The sequence below is a fragment of the Stylophora pistillata genome, chromosome 7 (assembly GCF_964205215.1).
Source record: "Stylophora pistillata chromosome 7, jaStyPist1.2, whole genome shotgun sequence".
In the NCBI taxonomy this organism is placed as follows: Eukaryota; Metazoa; Cnidaria; class Anthozoa; order Scleractinia; family Pocilloporidae; genus Stylophora; species Stylophora pistillata.
The window spans coordinates 24720364-24731045 of NC_142525.1; the positions used below are offsets into that span (position 1 = coordinate 24720364).

Genomic DNA, 10682 nt, shown 5'->3' on the forward strand with positions numbered 1-10682 from the left:
AGTGGTTCGAATCCCGCACAGGCCTGATTTTTTTCAGGTCTACCAACTGGTAGAGCGCTGCACTAGTATCGCAGAGGTCCAGTGGTTCGAATCCAGTACAGGCCTGATTTTTTTCAGGCCTGATTTTTTTCAGGTCTGATTTTCGCTATTGCATAAATAGCGCTATCTACTGCGAAGGATCGTGCATCATATGTATTTTTGGTTAAGTTGTATGTCTCTCCATTAGCAAACTAGTATTTCATAGTTTCTCTATATTCTAATGCATATTTTTGTGTACATCACTGAAAATGACCCTATTGAGACGTGGCTCGTTTCACGATAAAATTTTCAACTAGAAACTGTCTCGAGCTATTTATTTGTTAAGTTTTATTAAAGCGTAAGATAGTTTCATTTTGATGTATTTTTCTTATATGAGCAATTTTAGTGTGCGTTTTCATCGCGTGGAATAAATGGGCTTTAAATTATTGATTGATGACTTTGGACAAATTCCAAACAGAGAAACAAACAGAGAAAACAATTTTTTTTTAAGTGCTTTTTCATAGGGTGGAATAAACGCGCTTTAAATTATTAATTGTTAACTTTGCAAAAAGGAGAAAAAATTAGATGAACTGGGAAGTTCTTAAATGTCTTATCTACGTTGTAATTAAAGTTTGAAGTTTAACATAATCATCGGAGGATTCTCAAAAAAGTAATTGTGTTTCGTTTACTTGAAACAGTTAGTAAAGACTTGCGGTCTGTGGAATTCATTAAAGATGCAGAAATAGAGGCATTAATATTAAAGTTTGCAAGTTTCGCTTTTTTGTGTCTTAAAGCCCCCATGCTAGGAGTATTCAATCATCGCATAAATAGTCTACTCACATTTAATTAATAAACCCATGGCTCCTGTAACCACTGCATGCGGTGCGTAGAATTGTACTGTTCTAATTTTCCGCTCCCTAATTATCATCCTGACTGATCAATGACAACTGCAAAATTAAATAAGTTAAAGCAAGAAATTGTAAACTGCAATTCTATAATTTTATAGTTTACAACCCCTTGGTTAAAGAGTACAATAGGTAATTTACATTTAGCACTCCCTCAAAATTCAGGCTTTTAAAGATAAAAAACGCTACTCTGAACGAGAAACAATAAGATTAGTTTGTCGGTTACAATTATAGTTCTGCTCAAAGAAACCAAGCGAGTATTTTACAAAAGTTTTGCAATATTTTATAAATATGCATGAAGGACTTATGTATTCTGACAATTAAAAAGTTAGCGAAGATTTAGTGTTTTTGAGAACATGTTTTGTGTCTCCTGCCCACGGTTTGTGTAATTAAGGAAACCATAAAAACATCACTCGTACCCTTAATTAACGAAATGCTGCTGGACCAACACTCAAGGTCTTAAAATAATTTAGAAGAATATGCTACCTTTCTATAACATCAAGAAATGGTTAGATAATCTAGTCTTCTCGGATAGGGACGAATTAATGGAGGTCCTGTCTCCTGCAGGGTTAGGGGTAGGAGACGTTACTTTCCCACGCACGAAATTACTGTGTGATGGATGTCTTCCCCTGGGGTAGGATGGATGGGTTGGGGGTTGGTTTAGGTGGGTGAACCTAGTAGGGGACTACGTGTCCTATTGTTCTCTCACCTGTACACTGTAAAAATCTTCAAACAAACAAACAAATTTCTTATTACCATCAAAACATTTTTTAGCTTCATACTACTAATGGCTGAAAACTCCTATGTGGCCTACGCCTTGGCGAGACCCCCAATTTTATCCTTTCTTGAGATTACAGGTCATTTTTGTTCTATTCACCTCGTAACTCGTTCACATTTCTACATATAGAACCCTGTGTTGTCAAGGTCTGTAGAACCTGTTTCAAATAAGACTCTTGCAAGACGTCATCATCAGCCGGTCAGCGCAGTATCTTTGCAATATTTCCATTATAATATAGCGTTTTGGTTTGTTTTGACACCCACGGAAGTAGATGTCGTGCTGTTAGGACCAAGAGAATGACCATGTATTGGTTGGGACAGAACCATAGATGCTACTGGACGATAGATGGAGTTCTGCCATCGTCGTCTTATACTCCTTCACGAAGTAAAGAAAAAATGATTGCTAGATATAAAGATATTAAATATGTTAGTTGAAATCAACCTCGATGAGGACACAAAATCTCGTTATTAATTATTGAAGAAGAAGCCCTCCTGAGAGCAGCACATAAGGCAGAAATTAAAAGCAGTGATGGTTACCATAACAGTACAAAAAAACAGAAAGTCTAGAAGTATGATAAATATTTAAAAGCTTTATGTTTTATTGATCACCTTTGTTTCCAACACATTTAGTGTTGAGCATCATAGGCAACATGGTTGATAATGTTCGCCCTGCTCCAATATTCAACTCATGCATGCTTCACCCTCGATGTGTTTGCTTATTGCTTTTACTGATTTTGACATGTCAATGCAAAGGTATTGTGGCAGGAGGTGGGTTTTGTGATTGCCACATCCTTTTCTTAGAAAGAAGTTGTGTAAGACTTGTGAAGGTTGAAGCTTTTGACTTAGGGCATGTAAAATCCTCAATCGCCTCCATCCATTCACCAATTTATGGTTAAGTTTCCGTTATATATCCCTCCAATAGTAAACTAGGATTTCATAGTTTCTCTACATTCTAATGCATATTTTGCTGCACATCAAAAACATTATCCTGTCGTGGCCTGTCTCGTTTAACGATAAAATTTTCAACTACAAACTGTCTCGAGCTATCAAATTGTTGTCTTATTAAGCTTTTAAAAGAAAATTACATTATATACATACATATATGTATATGACTAATTTTTATAGCGAATTTTTGTCACGAGGAATAAACACGCTTTAAATGATTGATCGTTAACTTTGGAAAATTTCGAAAAAAAGAAAAACAGAAGGAGAAAAATTAGAGGACCTAAATATTTCTTAAAAGTCTTTTCTACCAATTGCAAGAAAATTTTGAGGTTTAACATAATCCTCGGATGATCGTCAAGAAATGAATTGTGTTTCGTTTACTTTTAACAGTTACTAAAGCTCCGCGGTCTCTGGAATAAGAATAAAGATTTACCATTATTATCAATCACCATCTTGACTGGTGAATGACAACTGCGCAATTAAATTAGTTAGAGCAAAAGATTGAGAACTCTATAATTTTATAGTTTATAACCTCTCGGTTAAAGAGTACAGTAAGTAAACTCCATTTAGCAATCCCTCAAAATTTAGGCTTTTAAAGATAAAAAGTGCTGTTCTGAACAAGGAACATTAAAATTAGTTTTGTCAGTTATATTTATGGTTGTACTAAAAAAAAACAATCCGAGTGTTTTCCAAAAGCTTTGTAATATTTTATTACTGTGCATATAGCTCTTACAAATTCTAACAGAAAAATATCGAAGGTTTATTGTTTTTGAGAACGTAGGATGCCTTCTGCCCACGGTTAGTACAATTAACGAAACTGTAAAAACATTATTTGTACCCATAACTCACGAAATCCTGTCACTTTTAAGAACTTTCTCATTATCATCTGAAGATGTTTTAGCTACATACTACAGATGGCTGCAAACACCTATGTGACCTATGTTCATCAGCGGTAACTGCAGTATGATTAGGGAGACGCAATGTTTTCCTCTTTTGACGTTACTAGTCATTTTTGTTCCAATCAACATTTAACTCGTCTACATTTCTATATACAGAACCTTGCGTTACCAAGGTCTTTGTAGAACCTGTTTCAAACAAGGCTCTTGCAAACCATCTGATCAGTAGGGCGACGGTGGAATCACCAGATGCATGTATGATACAATGCTTTATCAAAATCAAGTGCGAATCGTACAACATTGGTCCCAGGGAGAAGGACGGTCACGTGTGTGAACTGAGTGACTCTGACTCTCACAGAGATCATATGGACTGGATCACAAAGGAAGGATTTTCATACGTCGAGACCTTGGTAAAAAATACCTTGCTTATTGGGGTTGATTTTTCGATGGATGTTTATCATTACTCTGTGATTTTTGTCGTTTTGCTACGTACATTTTTTCGAGCAGAAAATTCATCATGATTATCGTCATTATAATAATCATTATCATTAATTATTAGCAACTTCAGAGAAGTATTTACGGAAACTCAATAACATGGTAGGGCGCATAGACCTTCAAGAGGCCACCAGGCTTATAGGGAGGCCACCTCAGTTGTCAATGTGGGCAGCTTTGTTAAATCCAGACTAATTACAGCTACAATTCCATGGTTGGTGCTAGGAATGGATCTAGTCGAGCCAATTGCGAACATTCAGTCCAAAATGATATCATATTTGTTGGTGATCCATTGAAATTAAGCTCAAGTAGCCATTTTTCTTCAAAGATATTATGCAAAAGCTTAATATCATCTTTCTCGTTGAAGCATTTAGACACTTCTCGATAAATACAGAAAATAATAAAATTAAATATAAGTAATATGAAAACCAAAGTAATTTAAAAGTTAAAATCAGAAAATATAGAAAAACAAATTTCAGGAGGCTCCAAGGGAAACTCGAAGAAAATAAGGGGAATCCCTCCGACGTGCTTGAAAACGTGGGAACAAATTCAGGTTGGGTTTAGTCTAATTTAGTTTTTCAATGTTGAGAAAAGCGGCTCGAAATATTTGAGTCCGCCATAACATCAAGTCGCGTGTCACTTAAGACGCTAATTTTTTTCAGTTTGAGCTAGCCATTTATCAAATAAACAAGTGTTTTTCCCTTTTTTTTAAACAGAACCCCTGTAGACAAGCTCAGTGTCCTTTAAATGGCCGTTGCTACTCGAACTTTGAAAATAACACTCACGCATGTGAGTGTACGTCAGGATTTACCAAAGAGAACTGCGAAGGTAATGTCAACTGCTATTGAAACAATTCTGAACTAGACTATATCTAAATTTGACGTGAACATATTCTATTCAGACATAGATGAGTGTAAGAAGAACCTTCATAGTTGTCACAGCAATGCCTTTTGTAATAACACGAATGGTTCCTACAGTTGCATCTGCAAGACAGGATTTCAAGGAGACGGAAAAGAAACCTGCCATGGCAAGTTTAATCAATCTTATTCTTCAAATGGAAACGCATTTAATATCTCTCGTTCAAAAAGTAAGATTTCAATTCAACGGACAAACAATGGTTCCTAAGACTGTAATTGTAATCCAGGATTTCATGGTGATGGAGAAGGCATTTGTTCATGTTCGAGCTTTTGTGACTACCTAATAGGATATTAAAATTCCTTTTTCACTGTTGATTATTCATTAGATTATGACGAATGTGTGTTAAACATCCATGACTGCTACAATGATGCCACATGAGACAACACAAAAGGATCTTACGAATATAGTTGTAGACCAGGATTTCGAGAGAGGAATCTGTAAATTACTCTCTCGTTTTTAATAGGGGGAAATTCATTCAATATTTTGAGCTTTAATCAATGTTCTAATGTATTTTAAATGACTTTCAACCAAGTAATTTGAGTAAACCAACAGAATCACAGCCTTTCATGTGGCGTAACAGATACACTCAGCCTCTTTCCTAAAAGAAACAGGCGTTGCTTTTCTTCAAATCTCACCTAATAAGCCTTTTATGAATGACATGCTTCTGATGCACGTGCTTTTTAGACATCGATGAATGCATCGAAGGCATCCATGGGTGCCACAACAATGCATCGTGTACCAATACAAACGGCACTTACCGCTGCACTTGCAAACCAGGATTTGCTGGAGATGGAAGAAACAGCTGCCAAGGTAAACAAATCTTACGTTTACAGTTATAATCTGTAATCATTTGAAAAATATGATGTAATTATATTTGTTGCAGCCTTCACGTTTTTATAGTACATTTATGTCATCAAAAAACTGTAGCAGAGACAATTTGATCCCTATTAAAGTTCCAGTACAAGTTTTAGCTTTGTCTTTTTTTATAAATTGTAGTCTCCCCAGGTTGGTTTTCCTATTATCCAGCCCATTCTTGTAAACATATCCGTGACTCTGGGGACCACAGGGGAGATGGAGAGTACTGGATTGACCCAGAGAAGAGTGGAAAACCTTTAAAGGTCCATTGTGACATGACAACTGATAATGGTGAGAGGCAAAATAATATTATTTTCTAGACAACTACAGGCTTCATCCCTTCCGTTCAAGCTTTTAATCGCACACACCCGTAAGGATACCATCCTTGCCTTTGAGTCTATGAATATTCCAAAATATTAAAAATGTAGTTTAATTCCGTCTGTTTTCATTACTGTAGATTGCGAATGATATCACTCGGTATTCAATCCACTTTTTCTTTTTTTCAATTTTTGAAATCAAATGAAAATGCATGTTTGTAAAGCCTTTTTAGTATGTGTCGTAATTGCGGTTTCTTCTGATATGGCTATTATAGAACAACTGAGCATGAGTCACACTGAAAGGCTTCACACCCAAACCATATCTTAACTTACCCATCTTAGACGATGTGTAGTTTCAAAACCTGAACAGATTTTCTTTTAGGAAATTCGTCCGTGCAGTCAAAATTCTCTGCATATGTGTATTGCACGCTTTAAGGGTCCGACAGAAGATTACGCTTCGATCCTGTCATTCAATGTAAAATAATGCACGAGCTTGTATTTCAGGAGGATGGCTTCTCGTCACTAACATTGTGACTCATGACTCATCAAGGGACACCCAGTTCTCAGAAGAGACGTCATACCGCGGAATCGACAGAGATAACGCAAGTGGGGATTTTAGTCTCACTACAAATGCCATGAAAAAGTTAAAAGCACACATGCCTTTTACCCAAATGAGATTCCATTGCAGAAAACAAAGGAATCGAATTTTTCATGTGACCACGGTGGCAAACAGCACCGGTGAAGCTGTAGTCCAGTATTTCAGCGGTGAGACGAATGTCCTGCCTAAAGCCTGCGGCTCATTTGTTAGAATGGCTGATGACAACTCGTCCTTAGCAGCAATTTGTCAACAATGGGGGCAAGAAAACCAACTGAATTATGTTGGCAAATGGAGCTGGGATATATTAACTACTGCAGAATCTAAATTGTACAACCATGCTGCTTTTGTAGGCGCAAGTTATCATTGGATTGCGTCCGCAAGGTATAAAAGGTGGGAGTGTGACGACTTCAGCAGTTCAGTTTCTATTGGGGATTTCTGGAAGGTCTTTGTTCGCTGACAGACTAACACATAACCTTGCAGCCTTGAACAAAAAGCAAGGAGCTACTTAGGCGAACGTAGATGATGCCATGTAGTGATTGCAGTAGTTTGAACTTGAATAGTTCGTTATATATTTGTGTTCTTAATCTAACCAGAAGCGATGTGTATGTTTTTTGTAAATGAGCTTTATGTAACTACGAGAAGCAAAAGCTCGCCTTGGGTTAAGCTGCTGAGAGTAGCGTAGCAGGGCAAATAGCGTTTTTAAGGTCACACCTCAAAAGGAGTTCCTCGAGTCACCCCTTTACTGAGATTTTCACTTTGTTCATGACTAAACAATATTTGATCAAGAAGAGGCCTGTTACTCTAAGCAGTTGCATGTCGGATTTATGCGTTTATCTCAAATATTATAGCATGCCAATGTATTTATATGTCAATTGTTAGAAGTTAACAGGCGATAGTGAATTTTAAGGATATTGTAAGCGAGAATGGTCCTTCAAAGGACTTGTGTCGATTACTTTTAAACGCCATCATCAGAGTCATTGCAGTATCTTTGCATTATTCTTATTATTAAATTGCGTTTTGGTTTGTTTAGACATGCGCGGAAGTATGCAGCAAGCTGCATTCGTCGCGAAGTGTATTCAGTGAAATTACAAACTTTCACAAGACAATACACTGTTAAACTCGCAGAAAGAATATACAACAAAAGCGTGCACACTCGCGGCAGATTAGTCAATAATAACTTACTAGCAGCCTTTAATGACTTTGTTAGCTATCATTACTATCCGCAAGCTAGACTGAGCAACTTAGCGAAGTGCTTCTAATGTTGCTACGTGACGTCCCACTGGAAGAAGTATCTCGACTTAGGCCTATGCCAAAGGACAATGAAGTCACCCCCTCCCTCCTGGCGGTGCCATTCTGGGCCGGGGTGTCCGTACATAGGTGCCCTTGTTAGGGAGTAGTTTTTCGGTATCAAGCTTCTCGCAGCCTCGCTATGCAATGCTTGAAAGCGCACACGAAACCATTAGACTCCAGCCCCCTTTCCCTTCCCTATAACAAAGAGAAAAGTGAATAATAAATAATCGAAGAAAAAAATGATAAATATAGATAACTAAGGAGAGACAGGCACATATAGGAAATCGAACTAATTTTCGCCTAAAATTTTCGGCGCTTGTTTTTGAACATTTTATTATTTACGCTGATTAGGATATTTCATTGGAACCTCTGAGTCGTTGTCCAATTAAGAAATATGCCAGTCACTTTTAAAGAGTAAGGGCCAGTTTTGTCAGCAGCATCATCTGAATAACAATGCAAAGCAATTCCATTGGACCACCCCTTTGTAAATTGCTCCAAATTCGACAATTAGTGTGATGATTATGAGACTTTATTCGCCAATTTTAGCTGCACGTAAATTTGATGTTGACTGTCTGAAGTATTCTGTTTTCAAGTGCATTAAAACAGCTTCTCTTGAAAGAATTTGTTGTCAAATCTTCAATCAAAATAGTAACTTACATCTTTTTAAGGATGATGAAAAATGTTGCTTTCTTATCAATAACGTTACAGATGTTGACCTTTTCAATTAAATGAAGTCAGCCTGAGGCAAAATTTCTAAAACCAGCCATAACTGTACAGCAATTAGTTAACATTTCTGTCTACTTTAATGTTCTATGTGACACTTTTCCCGACATTAATTTTAGCAAAGTGGTGTTGAAAAAATGTTGAAGATGTTAAATAATACTGTTGTCGCAAAGAATAACATCTGACAGGTAAATACTAATCCTCAATAGGAAATCAAACGTGCTTGATTAAGTGCTGTAAAAATATTTTTATTTTACAGTGCGCCTCCTGTAAAATAAAATAACTCATCATTATTACATCATAATACGGCTGAGGGCACATAGTTATGCAAATGAATGCAAGTAAGCTGTGGACTGTCTTAATTTGGTGAATTTAATTTAAAACCTCAGCTACTTTCCTTCATTGAACGTGCTCATATACACCAATATCTATTTACAAACCCAACCGAATATTATCCTAATCCATTTTGCCAGTCACTGGATTAAGTTTTTTTTCCCTTAATTATGGTGCAATTTGGAGGAATTCACAAACTTGTATTCTTTTGATCACCTGAAAAAATATTACAGGCGTTCCGCCAGAACTTTTTCGATGACAATTCATCAACCGCGACGTTACTTCTGTACACTGCTCGGGGAGCAAAACAAGTCAGTTATAAGTTCTGACGAAAGGTTAATGCTCGAAACATCAGCTTTGAAACTCTGCACAGTAGCCAGTTTATATCATCAACTCAATTAATAAAACCAAATTATTTCGTTATACTCAGCCGCCGACGCAGCACTACAGTTTCTTTAGAAACTTACCCCGTTTGTAAAAACAAAATAACCAGCTTGGAGTTTTTTTTGTGACCAAAATTTGTAACGTAAGTCCGGAGAATATTTTAAACATTACAAAAAAATCTGACTTTCATTTTATTACTTGTCATGCACATTAACAAAGCCGAGTTAGTTCGTTCCACGAATTGCAGAAAACCCTTTTAAACTGACACTGTCTGACTCTCTGAACCAGCGATCAAATTACGGTTGTGTAATCTGTGTATATATATATGTGTGTGTGTGTCTGTGTGTGTGTGGGTGATATGCATGGATGTAGAAGTGTGACAGATGTGTGCACGCACGTGATTATGCCTATAGTTATAAAGCAACAAAAAGGCTGTCATCCAAAAAGCCTTGCTCAACAGTGACACGCCATTCTCAACACTTTCTTCTTTGGAAGTGAAAGTTAGTATCTCTGTTTTTGTTTGTTTGTTTGTTTGTTTGTTTGAGACAGAAGAAAGCCTCTGCTGATATTTGTGTTAGACCAATCACAAAATACAAAGGAATCATCACAACTCATCATATTTGTCCAGCATGGCAAGTCTGGCATCTTGTTAGAATTCAAACTAGAATTGGAAATATTTATATATGCCATCTCAGGGAGATTAAGCAAGAAATTTTCTGAAAAAACCAGCTATTCTTAGGTTTAATGCGACCATAGGAATAGGAAACTCCTTAGGGGGTTTAAGACCTTTAACGGTCACGGCAACAGCAATCGAAAGGAAATTTCTACCGACGATTGAATTCATAGGGTAGTTTCAAACATAACAGCGAGATGAGAAAGAATCAGCATTTTTTTTTATTTCGAAATAAAATCCATTCCCTTTTCAATTGCAATAAAAACACAGATCTCCTTTGGTGGCTGAAGTGCGTTATGTTTTCGAGCGTTGCACTCTCGTTTGAAAGGGGTGTTATTTATAAAAATTCACAAAGCTAGGTTCGTGCTCATTACACTATTCATCACGCTTCTTGCCATTGTCGTTTCTGTCATGGGGCCTTTCTTTGATAGCAACTGCCCATATCGCCCTAGCCCTTTCCTAAGGGCAATTATATTTAGTGATCACCACTGAATATAATTGAATATAAAGTAAATATAAAGTGTCCTTGCTTTAAGAAGAAGAAATTATTTGTGATTA

At 36.7% G+C, this 10682-nt stretch overlaps 1 protein-coding gene across 1 annotated transcript; it reads left to right on the forward strand.

Annotated features, from left to right (window-relative positions):
• Positions 1 to 2337: 2337 nt before the first annotated feature.
• Positions 2338 to 7752, forward strand: LOC111339569 (uncharacterized). The gene is made up of 7 exons (XM_088728308.1): positions 2338 to 2468; positions 3701 to 3951; positions 4750 to 4861; positions 4935 to 5060; positions 5636 to 5761; positions 5948 to 6097; positions 6628 to 7752. Exons 1-7 carry the CDS (start codon positions 2351 to 2353, stop codon positions 7176 to 7178), a joined length of 1434 nt encoding a protein of 477 aa, XP_088584434.1. The 5' UTR covers positions 2338 to 2350; the 3' UTR covers positions 7179 to 7752.
• The last annotated feature ends 2930 nt before the right edge of the window (positions 7753 to 10682 follow it).